At 37.5% G+C, this 27,856-nt stretch overlaps 1 protein-coding gene across 2 annotated transcripts in view; it reads right to left on the bottom strand.

Moving 5' to 3' along the window:
• Positions 1–27,856, bottom strand: part of Invadolysin (leishmanolysin-like peptidase, invadolysin) — a 334,327-nt gene that overhangs the window by 62,103 nt on the left and 244,368 nt on the right. For both annotated transcript variants that reach the window (XM_043413088.1, XM_043413089.1), the window contains exon 4: positions 7,287–7,369. In XM_043413088.1, the coding sequence (XP_043269023.1) occupies positions 7,287–7,369 (83 nt within the window). The remainder of the gene's footprint in view (positions 1–7,286; positions 7,370–27,856) is intronic.

Genomic DNA, 27,856 nt, shown 5'->3' with positions numbered 1-27,856 from the left:
AGGAAATCCAACTTTCGGGCCTAGGGTCGTAATATACTATTTAGTTATTCCGCACGCACTTCATAACATCATAACCCCAAACGTCAACATGACGTGAAACTTCGGCTGGTGATGATTTTCGAGCTCTCGAGCTCCTTAGCTTTCCGCCAATTTTCCTTGCTATTTTTATTGAATGTCATTGGCCCAGAAATTTTCTCACCTTTCATTGGTTGCAACAAAATTTCTCTCACCGGGGATTGGTGATCATGGGTGCCAAGGAGCCTATGTTTGTAGCGGTTGGAGTACGCGTATACAGATACGTCAAATTTTGAATGTGTTAGTAACATTTGCATAATCAGGAGCCTGTGCAAAGTTTTTTCTCAGAAATTACAACATCGATCTTGCTGATTTTGGGCTCATCCGACACAGAACTTCTTAATTAGCTGAAAGTTCAATTTTCAAAGCCGTACATAACTCATGAGTTTCGCAATTAAAGAAAATCACATGCCAATTTTACCCCCACCACCACGAATCGTTTTATTCAGAGAAAGTATAGTCTCGGCGAGAGCCTCAGGCCAGCAGACGACAAGGCTGTCAATGTACTTGTCCCGAGACTCTACCGAGTCTCTTGATTTCCATTGAGCTAAACAACGATGAAAATTACTGGAAATTTACGGAACGAAAATCGTTCCTTCGTATAAACAATTTAAATTGTTTATTCTATTTTACCGCTTTTTTAAGCGAGCAGCAGTTTTTACTGCTCATCCATCTGGTTCTTCGTTGAAACCTGATGGAAGCATCGCGCCGCGACACCTGTCGGTAGTCTGCGCAGTAGCTCGTTTCGAATTCTGCAGTACCGACAGAGGAGGGGAGGGTGCGGAAACGTATATCATTGTTTCCAAGTGATCCATCACCTTTCACGTTGTTTTGTTGCCTTAGCAACCCGTTCCTTGTAACATATTTTAAAGTGTTGCCGTAACTATTGGGAAACCTTCAAATATTATTGTATAAATCTGAATCTGGGTGATCTTATTGGGAGGGAGTTATCTCTTCGGAAGAGGTGCTTCATACAATCACGACAGCAGAACTTCCCTTACAAGAAAGTTCGTTTAATCGTTTAATTGTATGTATAGTGGAGAGCAAGCTCGAGCTATCCAATATGGTACCACAACAATTCCTCGACATTTTTCAAATTTGATTTTCTCCATCACTCGTAAAATAATTGAAAATAATGGAAAAAATATAGAAGAAATAACTTTTCCATTGAAGTGTAAATGCGTCGACGACAGCAATAGAATCTGGGTCTCTGAACCAAGACATATGTTCATAACATTTTGCATTCGATCTTGGGGCAAACGAATCGATGTCTGGTTGTCCAAATCTAGTTATAATCTCCTTGAACGTCTTATGTGTTATTGCATATTCTGTTTCAGGTTCCAAACGTCTTGATTCAAAATCTGCTTCTATATTCTCCTCAGATTTTATATATGATCCGAGGATCCAAATATGTTTCTTTTCACCCAAATCTCTTCAGCTGGGCTGGGTTAAAGTTCCGAACTGTGAGAAATCAGAAAGCTGAAAAGTCCGAAAATCTCGCTAGTGCGATATATCTATAATATCGAGTCCCAGCTAGATTTTCGGAATTTTGAACCTTCCGATTTCTTACAGTTTGGAATTTCAATCCCACCTCTCTTCAGCTAATTTGCTTAAACCTCGAAGTTAAATGTCACTATTTTCACGAATGTGTTTAAGCATTCAAGATTGAGAATGGGCCGATGAGAACTATCCGGTTTTGATAGCAAGAAAATGTTTGATAAAAATTGATCTTCCACTGGTTTGCATTTTTTATCAGCTTGTTTTTGTATAAGTTCACTAATCTGTTTTTGAATCAATGCTTTTTCCTCGCTAGACCACTGAGGTCTGATTGGTGGAACTGGTTGTGCTACTATACCTGTGAACGGTATTTTACACCTATCCATTCATCCTAAAATTGTTGTATCAGTCGTAAACTGTTGCTGCCATTGCTTCTTGGACTCTCTTAGTCTTCCTGGTATTACACTTACATCTATCGTCGTCTGTGTCGATCTGTTTGATGATTCCTCGATGAATCGCGGTTCCGATAATACGATCCCTTGTCTTGGGTCTTGTTGATTGGTTTTTGCTCGTTCATCCTTGCATATCATCTTATAACGATAACTTCGGGTCGGGTTTCTGAAGTTTTTTAAATTTTTGTTCATTTGATGTTTTGTGGTTTTTGATATTTGTTTCAACCTTGGGCAGATCGTTGAAGCGCTGTTGATGCTTTTACTTTTTCTTCGAGATCTTTCTTGAATAACCATTCATTCGTAATTGCGTCCTTTAGGGTCTCTCGAATCGAGGGACTTATATTTTTCAAGATCAAACTCTTACGAATCTCCGTTTCATCGCGTTGAAGATATGCGAGAAGATCGGCCGTGCTATTTTTTCCGTTCCGTCCTAATTTTTTCTGCGTTTCCACAATTCGTTCATCTTTTTTAACAATATTAACTTCCAAAGAAACTTTAACCTTCAAATTTAATTTGGGAGGGTCAATAATATCGCAATTTTGGTGGTGGATATTTTTTCAAAATTTCAGATCTTTCTTCATCTGGGAGTCCTTTTTTAATAACATCTTCCAATCAATTGGCCAAACTATTATGAATAGGCGGCGCTAATGTTCTCTCTTGGATAAGACGTTTCCCAATGAAACCAAGAACCTCTGGTTCTAAAACGATGTCATTTAGTTGTGTCTCTGCATCTTCTTCTCTATTCGTCGATAAGTTTTTTCTTCAGTATTTTCTGTTTTATCATCTGCATCTTCTTCAGATCTAATCGAATTTCTGTCAGATATATCGCCCCCGTCTGACGATTTCGACGAACGCTTGTCTGTAACGCTTTTTTCGCCGCTAAAATTGTCAAAGTCTCTCGAACAATACCGCTTTCTTCCTACATAATAAAAAATGAAAACTATTCAACAACTTTCATTATTCCTCAGATTAACTCTTATTTTGAATCTCATATGTTATCATTTGTTTCGACATATGAATTAATTTTTTTATAATCTCTGTCGGTTGTACCGACGAGAGATGTGTATACCATTATTTTAAAGTCACAGATCACTCTTCACTCTTCGTCGGCTGGAACGACACGAGAGGTATTATTTGAATAAAATTCTTCTTATATTTTTTATACAGCCTGATTCTTACTGTCGGTTGGATCGACGAAAGAGTTTGTATTAATTGTGTGATATCAAATGCCAAATCTACGTACGATCACTTGGCATTTTTCTCCGCCGGTTGGACCGACATGAGAATTATCATTCATACAATATCTTCCTTATGTTTTCAATACAGGTTCTCCGCCGGTTGGACTGACGGGAGAGTTTTCATATACCAAAATTGTTGTATAATCACTCGAAATCTTATCTTCATTTAGACATGCGAAATATCGATTCGCTTAATCTATTTCTTTCTACTTGCCACGATTGTGTGAACGTTTGTATCTACTTTTTTCTCTCAACTTCTTATTCAATCGTTCCATTAACTTTTTCAACTCTTCTGTCTTCATTGATGAATCTTCTCAATCTTTCGAGTATTTTCGTTTTCCCATATTATGGATTTTCTGTTTATTCGCTCATGGCTTAATTGGCACAATGAAGAAGCGAATGACACAAGGTACGGGCTGCTAAAGCAACCAAACAGCGTGAAAAAGTTTTATATAGATTTTAAAATATGTAATGACACCGGTAAATCCTAGGGGTGCTACATCTTTGACCTCGAGGAAGAGGCGCGTAATTCACGCACACATTTTTCTAAAATATTGGGTAAAAATTCCACAGATCAAGAGCTAGTGAATATTCATAACTTCTTGGTTTAGGATTACGAACAAAGCATATTCCATAAGCTTCACAGCAGTAGCAAAGAGCACGATAATACGTCATAGAAATTTTGTTCAATATTTACACGAGAGTTAGCATAGTTTTCCGATAGTTCGAAATATTGTGATGAAAATAACAACGTCTTAGAACAAGGGAAGGGGAAAAATCAACGATACGGAATAGATAGATGATAGCTAAATACAATTGGAGTTTTGATGGATGTACATGGCCGTTGAACTTTTTACGAAATAAAACGTAACTATATCTTGCAGAGAAATTTTATAGATCGTAAACTAAACTGAATTCTACTTAGGCAATGGTATGTATTCAGTAAGTTTGTTAGTGTAAAGAGTACGAAGCCAAAAATGAAATTCGACCCTTATCTCATACCACCAACTGTTCGCTAGTCGACGTTCCGCATTCAGGATTTGCACTGAATAAGAAACTTCAACTGAAATATCGTATTACAATAAGCAAGAATGATTGGGATTAATTTCATTCTACTGATCATTGAAGCCATATAATTCAATTCAATTCAAAGTTTTGTTTGAATGTCAAACGAGACAATAGAAATGGGTATAGGAAATCACAGTTTCTCGCAGCTAACAAATGGCAAAATCAATCTCATTCACGGATTACCATAAATTATTTTTGCTGTCATTGAATTGTGAATAAGTAAATGTGAGCAAGTGGAACGTGTGAAGTTCTCATCCGACTAAAGAATATCCCATAGGATCCTTTTGAATCTATAGCATTTCCATAAATTAAAACTAACTTCAATTACCAAATAAAAATACTGACAAAACTATATTTCTTCAATTCATTTGTTGACTGCTATCGATTGGTATCATTGGACACGATATTGAAATCTCGCATAGTCGTAGTACCTTAGAATCTCTTTGCGCAAGTGGAACGAGTCAAGGTCTCATCCGGCGAGGATGAATTGCTACGGAATTTCTGCACGTTTCCAAGCGCTCTATCGTTTGCCAGGGCTCAGAGTTCACGCAGAAAACGTGGGTTGGGCTTCGAGCATGAACATTGTTGCAAACTCAATATCATTTCATTAGATAATTTTACTGAGATTTCGAACTCTGAGTTATTCTCCCTTCGATATATTTTTATGCTTGGATGGTTTGAATTTGCATGAAAAATAGTTTGTATGAGTTCGGAGTCTTCTACACGTACAGAGCTTTAATTAAATTGGCAGAATGTCAAATGCCATGTAACGTAAACTCCTTGAACTCGGTACTGCGACATTCTTCTCTCGGAAAAAGATGGAATGAAGTGGAAGACGAGAATTTTTGTAGATGAGTCAAACGAAATTGTCTGATATGCAATAAGATATAACGACTGTAACGCTGGGATATCCGAGATGAAGCAGGCGGAAGGGCAGTGAGGAAGGGTTGCGGTACATCCGCAGGGTGCCGGTATCACTAAGTACGATGTTGGTCCTGCGTTCTATACAGCAGTATGAAAGTTTTCGGAGCGTGATAAATTCCAAGTCAGGGAAGCGCGACATGCGGTCGTGGTTGTGGATGAAAAGTTCGAGGTGGTTCGCAGGGGTAGATTTTATAGGGAGTTATGTGGAAGAGAAACTTTATATCAACTGTTGAAATACGAAAGGGCGTAATCTGCATAATTGCGCAAACACAATAGAAGGCATTCTCGCTGGGATTGGTCACGTATGGCAGAACGAAATGCTGGAAGGAAAAAATTTCTGCAGCTAATATATTCCTGGGATGAAATGAACTATGGTTTTCCTCGCGCGCATACTTTACTACTTCAGAATCGTATAGTATACTACCATTAATGCAATGAATTAATCCTTTTATTTCGAAAAGGGAATCTGTGTTTGACGTGACTACAATTATTCCGGTAGCAGTGGTGATTCGCTGGTGAGTTTCTGACTGCTTTCTTTTCTCGGTAAAGTTCAGTTTTCAAGAAAAAGTTTCGGAGGACTCTAACCTGCATGATTCTAATCAAAATGACCTTTGTAACGATCTTTCCTATAAATGTATATTTCGAGCTCGTTCTTTTTGATCTGCACACAAAATAAATTCATTGGAATTCTATAAAATCTAGACATCGAGCGATCAAATATGGAGAAGAGGATGAAAAATGGAAAGTTCCGACGTAAATGCGGAGGTGAATCAATTGTAGAGGAGCCCAAATGGCAAACTCGTCGGAATATTCTCCGGCACCAAGAACAGCAAGCGAAAGAGAGAGAGAGAGAGAGAGAGAGAGAGAGAGAGAGAGAGTCCCATCAACACAATCTCTTGCTTCTCGTACTATAATAATATACGGCTGTGTATCTACGTCGGTGATAAATCAAACGGTTTATATGGAGCAGTGCACTGGTATACACAACTACGTATACACAAACGATACTAAGGGAAGAGTTGTAGCTATGGTGCCAGGAGGAGCTTCAAAATGAAGCAGAAACGGGGATGAAGCTAAGCGAAAGGACCTTTCATGCCGACAACACAACACACAAATTCGTGGTCCATACATATTCAGTTCCGTTCAGCTGCTTAACGTTTCGGTCTGTATGCAAATGATGGCGACGTACGTGTAGAGAGAAAGAGCAGTAGGGAGAGTGAGAGAAAGAGAGAGAGAGAGAGAGAGCGAGAGAGGGTGAGAGAGAGAGAGAGAGAGAGAGAGCGCGAAGACGGGAGGGAGTAGTTCCTTTCTCATGGCGTTGGCACGCGTTGCATCCTCTCTCCGTTGACCTAACGTATACGTCATACCGAATCCATCTCTGCTATCCTTACGCATCCGCATTAACGCATCCGAGGGATGAGTTTATAGTAACTACGCTTTAGTGCATCCCTTCAATGCATGGGCTTATCTCATATTCGTATACATGTTTGCACCATACATTTCATACTGAAGCCTAAACAATGACTATGAAGACAATTATAACATTCATTTTAACATATCCTATCACATACGAATAATATCTTCCATGATGCTGGACTCGAACTCGTCGAGTAGCAGGGAAATTATCTATTATTTTTCTTGTGCTCCGTTCATTTTGCGTTCGATGCATTGTCTTTTTTTTACAGTTAAAAAAACAGAAAAGCGGAGACTACCGAGGACACAATATTTTTTTCAATTTCGCAATCAGTTGCCTCTCTATACCAAAGTATTTTGAAGAGTTAAATAAGAAACGCCGCAAGTCTTGTTTTTATCGTTGGTAAACTATTTTTCTTATACTATGACCGAAAGAGCGTCCCCAGATTCTACAAGAAAAAATTCCGTATAGAATCCACTGGCGAAAGGTCGTTCCGATATCTAATTAATATATTCGGATTTTTTTTTTATTTTTCTAGATTCTGAAATATAAAAAGCACATTCAAAGTTTTTGTGAAATGTCGCACAACGTACGTACTTTATTGATGTCTCATCTTACCTATTCAGTCTAATGGTGTTCTGAGTCTGGCGTACCATCAATGCTCGTTCCCAGAAGTGTACAGCCTCAGGTAGTACCGTATTCTAAAAACATAAGATGGAAACGGAAGGTGAATACAAGTAAGTGAAGTAGTGTGTATGTGCTTAGTGAGTAGCGAACGAGCTACATTTATATGAGTCAGAGACAAGATATGACGTTAGTACGAAAAGCTCTCAACAGGGTTGTAATTGATGGTATTTAAGGAGTTTCGGTACAGAAGTTTAAATATTAAGAAATTGATCAAATTTGGTGATAATGTTCTTCAACATCAAGTGCGAAAAAACAAATTTTTTCAAAATTTTCTTCTACCTAGTTATCGAGTAATTACGCATTAAAGCAGATTTCTTATGCCCGGAATGGATACCTATATATATTGAAACGAAACAAATGTCTACCAGCCGTTTCGCGGGTTCGGAGATGCCGACTTTTAATTCTTATTTGTTGTGCTGGCCGTCTGATCTGGGGTTATTGACCGGCTCAGCTGTGTGGATCTTCGGACAGGCAGATAAGAAGGAGAGAGAGAGATAGGAATACAACCTCAGGAGCGCGTCGGCTGCCGTGTTTACATACGGCGCGTACTGTCGTACTTTTTCATCATCGGTTAGGATGAGGATTCGATGTTTTGGTAGTCTGGAGGTGGGGACTTGGGAATTCCCTTGATTGTGTGATAGTCAGGCGCTGTGCTGAGAGACACGACAATAAAGGAATTCTTCGAACGATTTATGTGTCAAAGGATAATCGAACGCAATGTCGAGAGACTTTTAACACATAATTCGGTTTTTCTGATCTATCGGGTGGCTCACGAATGGCGTTGGGATCATACTTGATTTAGTGTGTTTTGAAATGATGAAGTGGGTGCTGCGTTTAGAATGGTATGGGCTATACCGAGGACTTAGTCTACTAATGAGGTATGGGCTGTACCGAGACTTATAAACTACGTGGCATGGGCTTTGCCGAGAACTTATATCTAAGAGTGGCCTGGGCTGTGCCAAGGAGTTTAGATGTCTATGGCAAGTGATAGTCGGATGCTATGCCGAGAGACACTTGTCACGGAGATCTTAGGGTGATTTCGTTCCCGAGTGATAGTCGAACGCTGTGCTGAGAGACACTCGTTTCCGAGATCGAGGAGAATATCGTGATAGCTGGACGCTGTGCCAGGAGACACGATATTCGAGGTAGGATGGGCTTTCCTAAGGAAGCGTGATAGCTGGACGCTATGCCAGGAGACACGCCGAGAGTGTATTATAGGATTGGAGTTTTTGGATCAAATGATAGGTAATTGGCCACGGAGGTGTCGCCTTATATAGTGTCCACTCCGTGGTGCGGCGGGGCACGCGGCGCGGGGTTTCCCTCGCCGTGGTGGGGCGTCGGACTCGACTGTTCTTACGCACACGGGCGCTTGCCGTGTGCGTGTAACGTGTATCGTTACAATATATATATGGAAACGCTATGCTTATACACGTGAACTTTAGTGATCAATTACTCGATAACTGTGTAGAAGAAAAATCTTAAAAAAATTGTATTGTCAAATTTGGCACTAAAGAATATGTTCACCAAATTTTATAAAATTCTGAACTTTTTGAAATTTTTAATGTTTTTAGCATGGTTTAGCATGGCAACATTGTATTGCCCGTACCGAAACTTCTTAATCCCCTTATAAAAAGTTTGAAGTAACGACATATCTCGAAAGTTATTGTTGTCGTTTTATTCGTTCTGTGATTGGTCGGTTTGGTTATACACCGTGTTTCGAGTCTCACTGTTGGTTCGACCGTTGCAATCCTGCTGTCATTTTGACAGTTGCGTGAATACGTGTGCGGTTATGTTCCAATCAGAATAACGCTTGTTTAATATGCATGAGAGTAGTATAATACATTTAAAAAAATGAATATAACATAAAAGACATGGCTGTTCAATCTCTACTTTTTTTTTAGCTCGAAATGAGAAATGATTTTTCGTTTAAATACACTTCCCCTTGAAATGGAATATCATGCTTCTGCGTATCAGTTTCGCATAATAATAGATTTATCCTAGATCCTAGGACAATTCTGTAGATACACAGATTTCACAGGGAATTGAATTGTGAATCGTTACTATGGAGCATGAGAAAAACTATACATAAAGTGCAAGACGAGATCGCATTGTCCGAAATTTCGTGGTCCGGGTTGGTTTTTATCAAATTTAAGTGATTACGTTGACGGTTCTTATTAGTTGTCGAGACCCAGGTGGACTTTGTCATAATTTTTAATGTCCACGTCGATGACTGCAAGAGTTTCGTTGTCAAGGGCAAACTCTTCATCGTTTTCGATGTCCAGGATAAGGTTTCCATAGTTTTTTCTGTCTAGATCGACGTTTCCACAGTTTACGGTTTCTAGGTTGACGGTTCCATAGTTTTCGATGTCTAGGTATATTTCTCTATGTGTTTTAATATCTACGTCGACGGCTCCATAGCTTTCGATGCCTATAGGTATATTTTTTCATAGTTTTCGCTATCTAGATTGACAGCTCCATAGCTTTCGATGTCTAGGTATATTTCTCAACGGTTTCATAGTTTTCGATGTCTAGGTGTATTTCTCCATATTTTTTGATGCCTACGTATATTCCTCCAAAGTTTTCGATGTCTAGGTCGACAACTCCATAGTTTCAGATATTTAGTTGTTTTCCATGGTTTTCGTGGTTTAGGTTGACGGCTCCATAGTTTTCGATGTCTAGGTATATTCTTCCATGGTTTCCGATATCCAGGTATATTCCTCCACAGTTTTCGATGCCTAGGTATATTCCTCCAAGGTTTTCGATGTCTAGTTCGACAACTACATAGTTTCCGATATCTAGGTATATTTCTCCATGGTTTCCGATGTCCAGGTATATTTCTTCACAGTTTTCGATGTCTAGGTACGTTTTCATACAGTTTTTGATGTCTAGGTATATTTCTCCATGGTTTTCGATGTCTAGGTCGACGGCCCCATATTTTTTGATTTATAGACATTAGGGTGTGTCAACAAAAAAAATTGTTTTTTTGTCTTCAAAGAACATCCTTCAATTGTTCCAGTATCATAAAATATGACGCCTGAGCAAATTTCAGCCCTTTAAATTATTTTTTAGAAGTCCCTCATCGCGATTCTCTCTATTTCCCATGTAAATAACCCGGGGAGCACATCACTGGCGACTTTGGAATTTTGCAACCTGCAGACTGGTCAATGTCGGATGATTTCCAAAACAGGTTTTTGTAGGAAATCGAACGCCCTATAAAAAAGATCTGTTATCATTTCGTGATAAATATTCTCTTTCGACAGTTATTCACTGTCAAAGTTGAACCAATAGTATATTTTTAACTTTTGCTACTTTTCCAGCGAAGCTGTTAGATTCATCAGAATACATTGCAAGAACTTTTTTAAAAATCACGTCATTCTCATCGAAATTATCTCAAAAAAATTCAGATTGTTAGAAATTAATCATTTTCTGCCTTCCGAACTCATTGTTTGAAGGCGAATGGCTATTTTCATTGAATTCATCGTTATGTAAATAGTTTATTATTTGGAAATACTTTGTAATGTTTACTATGGATGGAGATTCTAAAAGACGTTAGAATTTTTTAAATTTTCTTTCAAATAATTTTTTTCATTATTAAAAAAATCGCCTGGAGCTACATCGTAAATGTAGGTCCTATGTTATCGGCGGAACGGAAAGACTTATTGCTCACTTCACTCCACTTAATTTTACGCGTTCGCTTCCATTGACTTTGCTTTGTTCTGGTTTATTAGAAAAAAAATTAAAGAAGGATTTGAGTGAGTTTGTATCTAAAGATTCGCTGACAATTTTCAAAACTTTTTATGTACCCCACGACTTAAGATATAAAGAGAATGTGGAATTTTTTTACAAATCTGAGGGTGGTGAACGGTGTTGCAGAGTGTAGTATTTCGTCAATAGAACAATATTGTTTAATGGATAAGATTGTTCAAGAACACCACCAACGTTTCCCAGATTGTTAAAAAAAAATCTGAAATCATAATTCTTTTTTTCATATGGCGTTTATTATGTTTATTCATTTCTAGGCTTGCAGATTTTCAATAATGCATGCTGTCAAGATGCCCACTCGATGAAAAAAGCCATTCCCCTCCAAACAATGAGTTCGGAATACAGTAAATTATTAATTTATGACAATCTGAATTTTTTTATGAGATAATTTTTGTAAGAATGACGTGATCGTCAAAAAAGTTCCTGTAACGTATCATGATAAATCTACCAGTTTCGCAGAAAAAGTGGCAAGAGACCTTTTTTATGGAGTACTCGATTTTCTACAAAAACCTGTTGTGGGAATTATCTTACATTGACCCGTCCGCGAGTTGTAAAATTCAAAAGTCGCCAGTGATGTGCTCCCCCCCCCCCCCCCCCCCGGGTTATTCAAATGGGAAACAGAGAATCGCGATGAGCAACCTCTAAAAAATATTTTAAAGAGTTGAAATTAGGGCAGGCATCGTATTTTATGATACTGGAAATTGAAAGATGTTCTTTGAAGAGAAAAAATTTTTTTTTTCGACAATACGGTAGGAAAGAAGAACGTGGGACGTTATTTCTAGAAATTCCTGCCAATGACAAATAAAAGGTGAAAAAGTGCAAAAATCATTAACTCATTGAAAGGCACACCTTTCTATTGAAATTTTTTAAAAAATGATAGGCAATCTAACGCTTTTTGGAATCGTTAATTACGTTTCTTGTATCAGGATTGAAAAATTTAAGACGGCGGACGTAATATGAAGACTGTTAGATCAAGTTCGAATTTTGGAAAATTTGAAGAATTTTTTTGAAAATTCGAACGTGCGGAAAAAACTAAAAAAAAATGATGGTACTAAATATCAAGAACAGGTAAAACAAACTTTAAGTACTTGGAAACTCCTTTTAAGAACAGCCGAATTTGTTTTGAAAAAAAAACAAGTATTTTGTATTTAAATTATTTTTTCTCATAAGTATCTCATAATATATGAGCCCTCAAGAATCTATAAAGTACTTACAAGTATAAATGTATTGCAAAATACATTTCTAGATGACGCTTAATGAGAATAATGGGCTATTAACATCATTTTTTGAAGTTATCGAAAAAATGGTACACAGGATCTGAATTTTAACCTCGGATTTGGTAGTTAAAGTTTGGTAGTTAAAAATACGTAGGAAAAGTATTACGGTATCCGCCGCACGTCCAACTTTTTATGACGCTGAAGTTTGCAACGTTGGAGTCCAACGAAATGATAAAAAAAACTCTCCAATAATTCTAGTAATTCTCCAATTTCGTTCGCTGTCGAATTTGCAATTTGTAGTTTTTCAACCTGCACCGATACTTGGTGAAATAAACAAATTGGCGAATTACAAATGTTTTTGTTCCTTCATTTCGTTGGACTCGAACGTTGCAAACTTCAGCGTCGTAACTTTTTTATTTTGTGTACCTGTGTAATTAATTAGTTTAATAACATATCCGTAATATTGAATGAAAGGCAGAATTTTATAATAGAAAAATTTCATCTTCTTTGAATCACAAAAAAGGGACAAACAGCTTACATATAGAAAAATATTAGATATTGGGGTGATAAAAAAAAAATAATTTTTATTTTCGATCGAAACCAAGCTCATAAGTTTTGTTTAAGTATCAAAATAGACCAGCTAAAACATGAGTCCTTAATATTAATATTAAGTTAGTGCGCATCGCTTTTGTCGATTTCCTATAAGATACCAAAAAGTTCTTGGCATATTTTTGTAGAGAATTGAACGCTCTACAAAAGAAGACCGATATCACTTTTCAATAAATCAACTCGGTCAACGATTATCCAAGGACAAAGACAAAATTCAAGGTCAATATATTTTTTTCTTCAAAAAACTCAGATTTTTGAGTTCAAAGATGAGCCTGCAATGGACTGAAACTATGTTTGGAAGCTCCAAAAATTCAAAAAAAAACACACCTATCGATAGTGTGATCTGGAAAAGCCAGACTTTTGCCAAACCGTAGCCGAGTATCAGCCACACCGTGGACCCAAAGACTTGACATACAGTAGTCACTTAGGAGTCAGAGGGGAGCCAAGGTGTAATTTTTTACTCGGGTAGACATCGAAAATTGTGGAGCTGTCGACCTAGCATCGAAAACAGTAGAAGAATATGTCTAGAAATTTAAAAATATGGAGCCATCCTTCTGTACTCGTGTTTATTCTTATTGAACTGCTCCTAAATAGGTTGGCTTCAAGACGCTGTCGCAATAAAAGAAGCGCTGCAGCGCTACCAGAAAACCGCTCGCGCGCTTCAGCGCGCGGGATGCACCCTAGTGGAACGTAAATAAGTCAAATGGACTGCTAGCACGAAGAACTAAGGAAATTTTCTGCGTGATTAACTAGTAAGGTAAAAATCTTGGAACTCTGAAAATCACGGTTTTACTGAGTAGTTTCGATCGTTACTCGTCATTGATGAGCTACTAATGTACAAGCAAATTAAACCGTGTTCATCGACCGGAATAACTCGTATAAACGGTCGTCCAAACTTGCAATAAAATTGATGTTATTTCCCGGATTTCTACAACAGAAACATTTTATGGGAAGCATTTATGAAAACCACCCTGCGAAAACTCCATTCTAGAATTCCAGCTTTCCCTCATGTCCATAGTAGTTCGTTCGGTATCCCACATTACCACAAAAATCTCATTAGCCTTCACATTATCCGATCGGAAAATGGTTGCAGACTTTTCACCTCAAAATGTTGCAATTGAACCGGCCTCTATTATTTCTCCTAGTTGTCTGTTTGCTGGACCAGTGGAATTTGCGCGATGAACCAATTTAGAAGAGAATTCACGAGAGAGAATAATGTACATCAAAACTCGTAATTTCCTCAGGCGACGCAGAAAAATGAATACATTTTATTGAACCTTTTTTAATTTGTAAGAAAAAGAATTTAAGATATAACTTGAAGAAAGATTGGATTATGTAATATTAAGGAACAAAAAAGATGTTAAAAGAAAGTTCAGATAAGTACGTGAACTGTTTAAACAGTATAAAGTAAACGTTAAACCGTATAAACTGAAGTTTCGACTTCGCAATAGTCAATAAATAAATAAAAACCTACTCATTGATAGCCATATTTGATTCCTTTTTATAAAGTAAGGCTGTGACACGTAAATTAGCTATTCATTGTCATCGCTTTCCTGCGCCTTTGATTGGTTCTTGAAACAAGACCATTGTGGGGCTCAATTTATTCGGAAAAAACAACGTTCATCCGTTCCGTCAAAATGACAGCTTGGAATTCAAACGATTTTTGACATTTTGTCGATATCGTTTTGCTCGACTCAATTTCCCGAAAATTCTTCGAATTTTGTTAAATGGTGATTGTTTGATTTAATATATAGTTATTAATGAGTTGAATTATTAAATGTAAATGAATCCTGGTAAAAATATTAATTATATTAAAATTTATCGACAGTACAATACATTATAGCCCATCATGAGAAATCCAATGAATTTTTTAAACAACAAGAAACGGAACGAATAATTAGAAATCCTGATAATAAAACAATGGCCACGTGGAAAAAATTTGATTAAAATAAAATAGCAGACCAAGGACTGAGTGTTTGCCGAATCGCGATCATTACCGATCCGGACGTTACAAGAATTCAGCAAAAGTTAGCTGAGAACTTCGACTAATTTTTTTAATTCAATTTTTATCGTATAAAATTCGCTTTTTTATCGGTATTTTTTATTTTTTATTCTGATTCTTTCTGTATAGAAGCAAAACTATATTCGAAATTAATTGGGAGACTTTTTATCCCATAAAGGATAAAATAATTTTTACATTTTATCGGCAACAATTTTTTCAATTGTTGAACCAGATGAAAATATTTGACGAAGAGAGCAGGAAAGTAAATAAAAATGGCAATGTTAATTTTACACATAAATAAAAGCTATTATAACGACGATTTTTGTAACCACAAGGGTGTACTTTTGTCTCGATATAATTTAAGGCAACTTATTTTTTTCCCCTCGATGGAGAAAGTCCAACGACCCGTGGATGGTATTCATGAAAATAGCGGAAAGCTATATACGAGATTCGTGTGTGCAGTGTGCTGCCTCTATAGTTTGCAGTGGTGCATGCGCCTCGTGTCATTGTTTCGTGACGAAAACAGGGCGAAGGAACAATAGTCAGGTGCAAGTGCGTGCATATACGCGAGAATCGCAATGTATATGAGCGGCGTTTTCTATGCACTCGGGAGAGCAGAAAGAGAAAATAGTCAAAAGATTAGGGGCGTGAGTCGAGGAGGTCTGTTTCGAAAGTTGAAGAGAAGAGTCGCAAAATAATAAAAGCCAGAAATAATAATAGCGAAAAACCCCTTTATGTACGCGTGTATTATGTATGAGATATTCTGCATATCTGGGGCTATTAAAAAAATGCATTTCACAAAAAAGAAATGGAGGTTGCAAAGACGTCACATTGCATGAATATCAAGAATTCTCAAAAAAAAGTAATCGCATTTCTAGTCTTGAAATTATAGGAAAAATAAAAAAAAAAATATATTCCATTTAGAATTATCTTAAAAATTTGTTTTCAAATGAAAAAGAAAAATAGCCGAGCGAAAAATTCGTCATTATCTTGTTCTAAAATAGTTTCAGATTCCATCGATATATAATGCGAGTTTCGCGCAGCGAGCCACAATTAATGTTCATTTCCCGGGGCGCCAGATCAGTCTGGAGCTGTTTATAATTTTCCTTTGACACTATTTATCATGGAGATACACTGGAAATGCCGAATATAAGTCTCACTCAAAAGCAAATTTCCGTACGGCTCCGTACATAACGTCTGATGTAATAAAAGCAGGAGAAGTCAAAGACTTGTGCTCGTGTTCCAGTACCTTTTCATTTCTCGGCTTATTATATTATTCGACCTTGTGCACGGTCTGAAGAATGTTTATTACTTCAAAAAGAATAAAGAGTTTTTTTTTTAAATATGGAATTAAAAAGAAATGTTTACTTTGTATGTGCAAAGGAAAGGAAAAAGTTGTCGGGGAGGATAAAATACGGGAAAAAAGTGTTATCCTCAAATATTTTTTCAGATAAGATACGCTGACAAGGAAATGAGATTTGCTTATTTTCCGAGACAGTGACCGACGAATGCACGCAAGAGCAAATAAAACGACTGGTATTACTCCCAGCTGCCGTGGAAACAAATGACTTTAATTCCTTGCCCTTTCAAGGTGGGGAAAACAGCTTTGAAACAAAGCGGAGCGGACGTCTCGTTAATAACCATGCAGCTAATACGCGAGTCCCGTAGGATAATTAAAATAGCCCCTCTGCGCGTAACGATCTCGGCTGTCGGACGTTTTTCACTCTTCACCATCGCACAGATTTTTTTATTTCTCCATCGTTTTTTATAGCGCATAGATTCTCCGAAACGATCTTTTTGTTCGAATACTTTCATATGCTCGCTCCAAATATCATTTAAATGAAATGAACCGTCTCCACGCAGATTTATGGTGTTCAAAAATAACTCTTGACTGCCGGACTGCTTTTCAAGTCTAAGCGTCGCAGAAACAATTTTTGCGATAAGACATGTAATTAGGCCTCCTTTTTGCACTTTATGTTTTTTTTTTGCATCAATCACGGTTCCGGCAAGCTGTGAAAGATGAATTTATGAGTTTGTTTACATTGACTTTGAAATTCTAGCTGGATGCATTCGCATTCGAAAAAAATGAACAAATAATATTTTTACTCGCTATTCAACTCGTTTTTAGTGTCAAATTTCACCGAAGCGTTTGTGAATTCGGAAAATAATATTACAGTGCTCGAATTAATATGATATGAGACCTGCTGAGATTCATCTCTCAAAGTTGAATTACACTTCGATTGAATACGAATCGGTCATTAATATAATATTTACTTATGTCGTAAAAAATCATTCCTATGAAAGGCATTGTGAGAACAAAAGTTGCTGAATTTCATAAAATAATGACGAATGGAAATCTGGAAAGTTCACAGAACAGAGTTCATTTTCTGATTTCGTTGAAAAAACATTGTTTGTTTCTGTCGTTATCACATCCGAAAACCAATCGATGATGCCGATTTTTGAATGAGACAGTCGAGTCAAATTTTAATGAAGTTTTGAATATTTCTTCCAAGGAAAGGGCGAAAGAAATGGAAAATCGAAAGGCACGTGAGCGCGTATATGAATCAGAGGATGCTCTTAGCGATATTTCGTAACAAATCGTACGAACAAAATGAAACTTTCCACAGTACACTGGTACAGCTGTATGAGCATGAAGTATTTTTCTTTTATGATAGTTTTCTGGAATGTTTGTTCATCGAGAGTATTGAGTATTCCTAAAGATATCTCGAGAAAAGTAAAAAAATAAAATTAAAATTAAAAAAAACGTTGGTAAGTAACCGAGAAAAAAGGGGGTGGGGACAAAGATAAATATATCTTTGAGAGTAGATTGAATATCATCTCAAATGGATTACTTAAACTTCATCAATATGAAGTAATAGAGTAACAAATAGAGAAAAGTTAAAGGTATAGTTAATAACAGGTAAAAACATGTGATCGATAAATGACAGGGCATTGAGAGAATATGTATATCTGCGGAATCATTCATGTGCAGTCATCCGAGCGTTTTGGTATCGAGAGTAGATGCGTTTAACCACGTTTGTATCTGGCTGTGTATGCATTTATATGTATATGTGGGATTGTGCAGCTTTAGGATGGCGAGCGATGCGTGCCGCTGAGTATAACGCACGGCCTCTCCTATCGGGGTTGAATGTTTAGAGGCATTTTGTGCGCCGTTACGCTCGATTTCCGCGATGAATAAATCGATGCATGGCGATTCACGGGTCTAGAATTCTATCGCATCAACTCTTTCGTATGCTCTCCCGATTTTCCAACTATCTCTCTTTTTCCCTCATATGGGTGTTAAGAGAGAATGTAGGTGTGTGGTGCGTGTATGTGCGCGCGCGCATATCGTGCGTACGTGCCAAAGAGAAAGAGAGTGAGAGAGAGAGAAAATAGATTAAACAAGAGCTTTTTTTTATATACAACGCAGACCTGACGAGCGTTAAGTTTGAAGAGAACGGTAGCAGGATTCCTTGTGCGAGCCCGACCGAATATTTTGGTCCATCTTCTAACTCTCCCCAGTTTTATTCGTTCGAAAACTGTTTTTAAAGCTCTCAGAAGCGAGAGGGAGAGAGAGAAGGATGAAAAAAGAATAAGAGAAAAAGTGAGAAAGAGAGAGAGGTTAATAGTACATATATTGCGAATGTATGCAGCCATCGGGCAACGTCGAATAAAAAGAACGAATTGTGACAACATGACGGTTATTGTTGACACGGACTAAAATTCCCTCGACCCGCATGTTCGTATATGTGGGAGAAAAATGCTTCGCAAAAAATTCTCCCGATCCTCTTTATCAAGCTGAACGCGTTTCTCGCTAATCCGGTTTGTGCATCGACCATTTTTCCACTGTACGAGCAGCGATAATGACATTTCGTTAAAAATGAAGGGCCCCGAGGAGCGAAGATTGCAAGAACTTGATGCTTGTTCGAGTCAATACATCTATCATAAATAAACGAAGAAGAACGAACGAAAAAAAGTTGAAATCGTCGTACTGCTTGAGGGACTTTTTTTCGACACCGACATCAATGAATCGGTTTTGCATTCTGGTCATCCTTAGAAAATAGTTTTTTTTTTGGTTTTTTGATGCGGTGCTTACACTGACAATCGGTTAAAATCCAACCGTCTGTATCGGACGCAATTCAAAAAACGAAGGATACGAACTCACTTGAGAGAATACCGTTTCTATAATTTCAACTAGAGCAGTCATTCATTATCAGAAATAGAAAGAAAGAGATGATAATGATTTGTTCATGTGTCAAAATCGTCTTCCTGCTCTTTTCTTGTCGTTGATGCTGTCAATGTATCATTGAGTTGGTCATATCATATACCTATACAAGGGTCGGGTTCCATCGGCTTCCTTGAATCCGGATTAAGCTTCAAAGGGATTAAACATAAAGTCCGTTCCAAAAATGTTGCCTAAATTTAACGGTCGTGATCTGTCCATGAACCAGCAAAGTTCATCCGAAAAACTCCAGCTATTTTCGAGTCAATCCACCAGGCAACATCGCCAATTTTTACATGCGTAGTAGTTTGGATGTTGCGATAAACCAGTGTACGACGGTATATTAGAGAAAAAAAGTGTAGCCGCCTACGGTCAAAAAAATCACGCAGAGCAAAATTTAGCCGCGAATATTACTCGGCAGACTTAGTAGTAAGAATCCAAGAGAACGCGATAGCGCGGAGCCTTGATTTTGCCGAAGGTAAGAATAAGAAAAGTTGGGAGAAAAGAGAGTGCAGAGTGCTTCATGTTGAAACTCAATAGATCCACTTTTCGCTACTGCCTCGAAAATAGAGAAACAAAAAAGGACGACCAGATTGTGGCAAACTCACAAGTTTTGGGAAATCCAGGTTGATCGTTGAAACTTTGAAGAAGTATAAAAAATTTGAGAGGAAAGTATTTCACTAAAAAACTGCCCGAAAAAAGATCTAAATGATATCAGACAGGTCTATAAATATATTATACTCTAAAAATGAGTTTTTAACATTGTTCTCCCACATCGTTCCATTGGAAACCCTCTCAATCTATTTTATTCATTGATCCAGTAGTGTTTAAAATGTGGATCTGCTATACGGTATGGTGGCTTCCATTCTGCTTTATTCGATTTCCAAATAAAAAAAAGAAAGCACTCTATTAATCAGAAATTTTCTATATTCATTTATTATTCAATTTAGTAGAATAGATGAAATATAAAGTAAAGAGAAAAGTTTTCAGACCGTATTTACTTTTAAAACATCGAAGTCGTTCATCTTTCTGTCTTTTTTAGAAATTGGGCTCAATTTAATTTCCATCTGTCTCATTATCTACCACCTTAAATTTTTTTTCTGAATAAAATACATTTTTTTTCAAAATTCAAACTCAGTGCTATACGTATTCTTATTGCGTATCGTATTATTTAGTAACAATCTTTCCTCTTTATTTCTCCCTCACCAGCATAAACACGCGTGGGCACGCCCGCTCGAATTAATTTTCTTTCTGGAGGGCATGTATTTCAGGAATTCTCCGCTCTGAGTTCGCCGTCCGTTCATCTCTTTATTACAGGGGTTCTGCATCCTCGTTAGACAATCATCGCTCTTCTCTTCCTCCCCCCCCCCCCCCCCCCCCCCCAATTCACTGTTTTCTCTATTTTCCTTCGTTCTCCGTTATTGTTCCATAATTTTCATCGAAGCATACCCAGGGGCTCAGCAAAATAGCAAAAACATCAACGAACATAATTCGGCTTTCACTCTGACAAGAGCAACAGAACGCAACGGCCAACCGTACGACCTGAAAGCATCATCAGAAAGCCTTCTCGTACGTTTATCACGAGGTACTACGGTACCGAGTCTCCTCTTCCCATCGTTACAAACCTTGTATTATTTATAGACTATTTAGTACGCAGCCCCTCGTGGGCTAATCAGGACGGAATATTAACCTAATTTGAAACCTTTGCGAAAATTTTGGTATACTTCTTACTTCCTTGTGGGACATGGAAATATTCCAGTTTATTTGATAAAGCTACATTGTGCGGTTGCGAAAAACATATGTTTTTTTTTTTTTTTTTAAATTTTACATTATTGTGCCAATCTAGAGTCGTGGCAGCGACTCTGAGACAAGTACATTTATGTTATGACGAGTTGCTGCCAGAGAGTCTTTACAGGAGTGATAGCGTTTCCAATTGTTTTATTTATTTCTTTCGAAACGGAAAACGCGTTATTGTTAAATAAATGAATTGGATAGTGAATGCCCCTACGAATTTTGCCGATCTAATTGCATCCAATCGTGTCGCGGAAATTGAAATATCTGTGGTGTGATTCATTTCATATTATTAAGCAGTACTCGATCTACTGTTAACAACAAATACTTCGCAATTATATATATGAGGAAACTATGGAAAAAAAGAAATTGATAATTGGTGAATAAATATAAAACGTTCGAGAAGAATAATATTGAGCTGAAAAATTTGTGTTTCGTTAAATTGTGGTACAGTAAAAATTGAATTCCGCATAATGAAGGTGAAGTAAAGATTTTTTTTATACAGCAAATAGTACGTATGCCTTTATTTCTCCAGTCGAGGACGAACGTCCGTTCAAATATTCGCATTAAATGCAAATGTCCCTCTACTCCTTTAACGTACACGGATATTTAAATTTCAGATGCAATTAGATTCATTTACACGGCCGGGTCGACCGACAATTATTCTCGCCGGTCTATGTACAGAAAGAAAAGGGTACCGAGGGGTGTGCTTCAGTCACACGACGAAGGGGAAATTTTATTTATTTATTCTTCTTTATTTCGAGAATGAATCGCACAGCGGCTCATGCGTCAATGCGTGCCCGACCTCGTTACGAGGTTCTGCTCGCAAAGAAACTAAGAGGGCAATCTCGTGAATGACCGTGCTGTAGCTAACTACTTCTCTCGCTACTGCTAATTCTTTTCGTGTCTTTATGGTCACTTTTCTCGACTTCGAGACGGCTCGTTCAATTGATGAGTTTGCTTAAGCATTTACGATCTCGTTAACCGCCTCTTTTTATTAATCGACACTCACGTATCAAATCAGCTCTCTTCTTTCTTTGTATACGTTCAGGACGCTATGGTGAATGTTTTCATTTCGGATTCCCGTTTTTATGCATTTTTTTCTCCTACAATATACCGAGATTTTCCAGAAGAGCTTTTAATTTCTCGAACACTCGCAATTTTACCATCCTTATTTTGAAACCATGCAGCGACCGTTCATTATTCACGAAATTCTCAGTTATTTAAATCGAGTAACCTACAAATTGAATTTGGACATCCTGAATTTCAATTCTCGGACATTTCATATTCTACTCTCTGCTGCTCTATTCCAAGAGATTACGAATTCATTTTCGAAAAATTGGTGCCGATGGCCATCAAAAATTTACTTAAATTTGCATATTAATAGTTTGGTAAAAAGTGTCGGGCTGTACCTATAATAATAAAATGATTTAATCTGAAGGATTTCAGTTTCATTAATTTTACACACTCACAGTGAAGTTTGTGCTTGAATAATTCACAGATTGAAATAATCCGCGAACAATCAGCCTTCACGGTGCCTGTCCATGTGAGAGCAAATTCTAAAAGTTGCTCTCGAGAGTACTCTCACGACTGAGAGTAACATACCTGCAGTTACTCACGGCAGCGTGTCCAGTGCCGAGCACTACTCTCGAGAGCGAATTTACTCTCACGTGAACAGGTACCTTAAGCGTATGGATCAGTCGACTAACCATACTTGAAATTTCGATTTCGAAATTTGCAGCTATCTCTCTCGCACTTACGGTTGCGATGTACCGCCTGATCCATCCTCTATTAAGCAAAGCTGTGGGATACCACTTTGTGCAAAAATATTTATATGATTATAACTGATAAGACCATGGCTTTTTCTGATCTTATAAGAAATGAAACAAGAAAAGACGAACGAATAGCTCTCCGAATCTATCTCAAATTCACATCGCAAATTGTTAATCGACTGTGTTCTATTCATTATAAATACCGGGAATTTACAGACGAGCTGTTCTTAATTGAGGTTATAATTATTCATGATGAGATTTGAAAGAATGCAAGCAATTCATCGATCTGTAAGATTGGAAAAAAACAAGCAACAAAGGCTTCCATAAAACCACCGATAAACAAATATCAAATTATTTGGGTCATGTAGGGGAAAGCAGGGCAAAGCGGAACGGGTGGGTTAAGCGGAACACTTCCCCGAAAATTTAGAAAATTTTTTCTCCATTGGAAATCTACAAAATTTCGTTATTCGGCTGAAAACATGCTTCAAAAACTGAAAATTGGAGGAAAAAAATTTTTTTTTTGAAAATTATTTTTTTTTAATCAATCAATTGACTTATCAGCTCAAGATAAGCCGTGACATAGTTATTATCATTGAAAATATGGATATTTCCAACATGTATGATATTTATACAACTCAATCTCATTTATACGATAGCTTCATGTTACTTTTATTTTTTAAGGATACACACGTGAGAGTGAGAAAAATCACAACTCTTTTGCTTTTTTGGTAATACCATGGAAAATGGATATAATGTGTATTCAATAAAACAATAGCAGTTATTCCTCCTAGCGATACGGTGAACTCGCCGGGGAAAATGCTGTTCTAGTTTTCGAATAAGCTGATCCCATTTCGATTTCCATCGAAGAATTCAGTCGTGGATTCTGACTCAAATTTTAATCTGAATCATTTTAGTCATAAGATTTTTTTTCACATTTCAGATGTAAATTAGTGTAAGGAGAACAGTGCGTTTGTTCTTCTCCCATTGATCAATTTCATTTCATAAATTTCAACCAAGTTCTGTTGAAATAGAACGTCAAGAAACGAAGAACTTTTAACAATATTCAAAATAAGTAAAAAAAAAAAAAAAAATAGGGCAAAGCGGATACAAACATTTTTTCGCACAAAGAAAAGACCACTTTTGCCCCATTTTTTTCATAAAATTAAAATTTCATTTTACTTCACCACACATCTGAGAAAATTAATCAAAATCGTCAAAAGAGTCTTTTTTTTTGAAGGGGAGTCCCCTTCGCCCCATAATTTTTTTTTTATAGGATATAAGAAATAAGTGTGAAAAATCAATTTTTTTTTAATACAGCAATAGTTGACAGAACGTATGTAAACCGATACTAGCTTAACTGCTTATGGTGTCCTCTTGCCCCACGTTCTTTTAAGAGTACCATGAAGTTATCATAAATAAGATAAAATTGTATAAATATCACATATCTTGGAAATATCCATATTTTTAATGATCATAACTATTTCACGGCTTATTTTGAGCTGATACGTCAATTTATTGATAGAAAAAAAATCAATTGTCAAAAAAAATTTTTTTTTCCTTCAATTTTGAGTTTTTGAAGCATGTTTTCAGCCGAATAACGAAATTTTGCAGATTTCTAATGGAGAAAAAAATGTTCTAAATTTTTGGGGGAGTATTCCGCTTTGCCCGCCTGTTCCGCTTTGTCCTACTTTCCCCTATATGATAAATCTGTACGGGTATGCAATTCTATTATGACATGAGAATAACTAAAATCGATTGTAGAATCAAGAAATAATCCTTGAATATGGGGAAGCTTCTCATGAAACTGCCAGCTATGAATTGGCATGTAAGATTTTGCAAAATTCGTTGGCAGGCTTGAAGACTCAATGAGCGCGATCGTGAAAACTGAATATTCTGTCATTAGACTTTGACGATGGTTTGATTACGCTTAGGAAAGAAAACGTATTTTATCAAGTTCAACGAAGGGGTGTCGTCAATGCAAGCTCTAGCTTTTTCCCACGACAACAGCAACGGCAGCTCGAAAGTGCCAAATAAAACACGATCGAAGTGAATCTGGGAACGAGAATTATTTACTTCCCAATAATTCAGGTTTCACAGATCATGCTCAGATTTGGTTATCATACGAGGTTTATGACTACGACAAATCGAGAATGGTTATTGTCTTCGTCGTGATTACTCATGAGGAATATTAAGCATTAAAAAAATTTTAGAATCATTATAAAAAAAAAATTGTATTCATTTGTTTAATCAAAAATATAGGAAATGTAAAAACAGAATTGGTATAAAGATATGAAGTAGAGGGCACGTGGAAAAGAATTTTCGTGAAAAAAATGTGAAAAGGTAATTCCAGTAATTGCAAGCAATTGTTGAAAATCCCAATGGGATCCTAGCAGTACGATCTCACTTGGGCGTTTGTCATATGCGTTTATTACGTAAAACTAGAGAGAACATTTCTGTGGATGGCAGTCCAATTAATTCCGACATGCGAACGCGTCCAGTTTCCTCTCGATTTAATCCCTTTCGGTATACGGATCCGCACATAAATAAATATATATCGTCGCGTGTGTTCGTACTTGTCTCAATTTTTTCCAACGTTCGCTCTACTTCACTATATGTTCTTTAGGATCTGCAGGGCTTGGAACAGGAATAAATTGATCAATCGATCGTAAAGAAGAATATACAGTATGGATGTGCACTGAGTCGAGCTCCGGAAGCTTTCTTGTGTAGTTTGCTTGTTATCGTAGGACTCTTTGTTTGTCGTTAAACAGTTTCTTATCGTCATCGCCATGGAACAAAGTTTCCTTAAAGGACGTGTTTTTGCTTTCCCCTTCTTGACTTCTATTTAAGCTCGTGAACGAAGTAAAATAGAAGTGAATAACAGTTGCGGAAATAAAAAAAATAACATGAAACTAAAGCGAAAATACAATAAATACGTGCGGAAGAAAATACCACAGAAATACACGAGGCCAACGATAAATTGGTCCAAACGAGACCCATAGGAATAGAAGAATAAATGTAACGGAGTGATAATGGAAGCTCATTCTTACGTCGATACGAGAACGAGGCGTTGGAAATAACGGATCCCGTCAGGACCACACGAGAGAAGGATCCATATTCGTGCGGAGAGTATGGAGGTACCGATAAATGGGTTATATCGACGTGCATTGTTCAAGAAATGTATATATGCCAGTAGTTGACAGCTTTGCGGTAAAACACATGACATAAATAGACATATACGTATATACATATGGCTGTTTCTCAATGATGAAGTACTCGTATTTCTCACCGCAGTTCACGGTTCTATCAGCCTACGACAATCCTGCTTCCTATGCATGGAATGTAGCATCTTTCAAGACGAGTTAAACGCATTATTGGAGTAAGCTCGCACGACCATGCAAAATTTCTGAAATATTTCAGGGCGAAACGGGCGAAAAATTAAAAGGAAAACTATTTCTATTCATTTTGGATTCTCAAACACGTCGTCAGATTTTCCAAGCCGTTTTCTGCGGAAAAGAACACTCAAATGTTCATCGAGATTTCGATTTTGTGAGTGATGAAAAAAAATTTCAAATGTTCAACGACCTATTGACTTTCCCGGACCAGCGCTTCTACTCTATCAAAGTTCATAATGAAAGTTCCAAGTTGGAGGAACAGAAAATTCATAGGATAGTCCATTCTGTCAAAATTCAATACGCCATACTTCCACAAGGATAATTGGGGAATCTTCGTTGGTACTCGGGGGGTTAATCAATCGCGGTACACATGGATGCGGATGAATTGTCCAGCGTACACTTCACAACGAATAATAAACGAGAAAAGCATCCATCTCGATTCAGTACGGCTCGTCTACATGGCGCACATATTCGTAGGGGAGAAAAGCTGCGAGATAGTATATAGAGGAAGATCCGCTTATGCGAGGATAAAGTAATTGCTGGAGGCGTAACGCGTGTGTGTCCCGAGGACGCGGATTCTCAGGGAAGCAAATGAGTTCTGGGAGAGAAGCGTCAGAAGCCCTCGGTTGAGGGCTGCTTAATTGCGCGAAATTGCGAGGAACGCGAATGAAAAGAGGAAGGGGGATGGCTTCGAGGGCGATGAAACACCTCGTACATGACTTCCTATGTTGAAAAAGAGGGAGGGAGATAGAAAAGAGGAAAGGAGGTAGGCAGTGCGAGAAAGTGAAAAAGAGAAAGAGAAAGAAAGAGAAGAAGTTAGATGCCGAGGAGAGGAGACAGATGGATAAAAACATCTGTGTTGGGAAACGGTAAGAGAGAAAGAGCAAGGATTGGTCTGAGTATGTGCTGTGCATGCACGAGCGCTTAAATATGCTCGGAGGTAAAGCCTCTACATTTACGTTAGCACTGCCAGCGCTGGCACTACTTCTGGAAATGTGGACGAGCTCTCTACTCTTGAATGAGGGCTGATATATAGACAGCCAGGAGAAAAGCGTATGATGAGCATCTCTTCTCCGTGGCATGCATGCAGCTTTTCCCAGGCGCTAACCACCCTGCTATCTGCGGATATCACATTCAGACACATTGGTATGTACACGCATACGCGGGTATCATATTGAAACACATTCCTTGGGGATATAGGAATATAGTCGAACGAGCCGGCAAGCTGAAGCGATAATTCGAGCGAGGAGAATCGAGAGAGTGCGCCAAGACAAGAGAGGGTTTTGCGTGGGATCCGAGTCTGACACTACGCGATAAGGCTAGAATCGCTTGGGACCCTTTCAAGAAGATGTGCCATTAATTTTATAATTTGATCACAATCCGAATAACCCGTTATCGAAGTCCTTGAAAATACTTTTCACTTTATTTCTATAATAGACAATTCATCGCTGCACTGATATATCATCGTGTAAAGGGGTTGTTTCGAGATACGCACGAAGATAGTGTATTACACAACAGCGACAGAAAGTTTGAAATTCCTGCAGTGCTCGTCATAATGTACGAGGCGTAGTCGAAGGCAGGTATCGAACATATGATAAGAATAAAAATAGATATAGTCTAAAAACATAAAAAGTTATAAATAGCAAAGAGATAGATTATACAAGCCCACGAAAAAAAAAAAATGTTTTGCGCCATTGAAACTTGATACTCAGGAATTTTCGGGGTCGCTGATGA

This window comes from Venturia canescens, chromosome 2 (genome assembly GCF_019457755.1).
Source record: "Venturia canescens isolate UGA chromosome 2, ASM1945775v1, whole genome shotgun sequence".
In the NCBI taxonomy this organism is placed as follows: Eukaryota; Metazoa; Arthropoda; class Insecta; order Hymenoptera; family Ichneumonidae; genus Venturia; species Venturia canescens.
The sequence above is the reverse complement of the archived record's forward strand: the minus strand, read 5'-3'. Positions and strand labels throughout refer to the sequence as shown.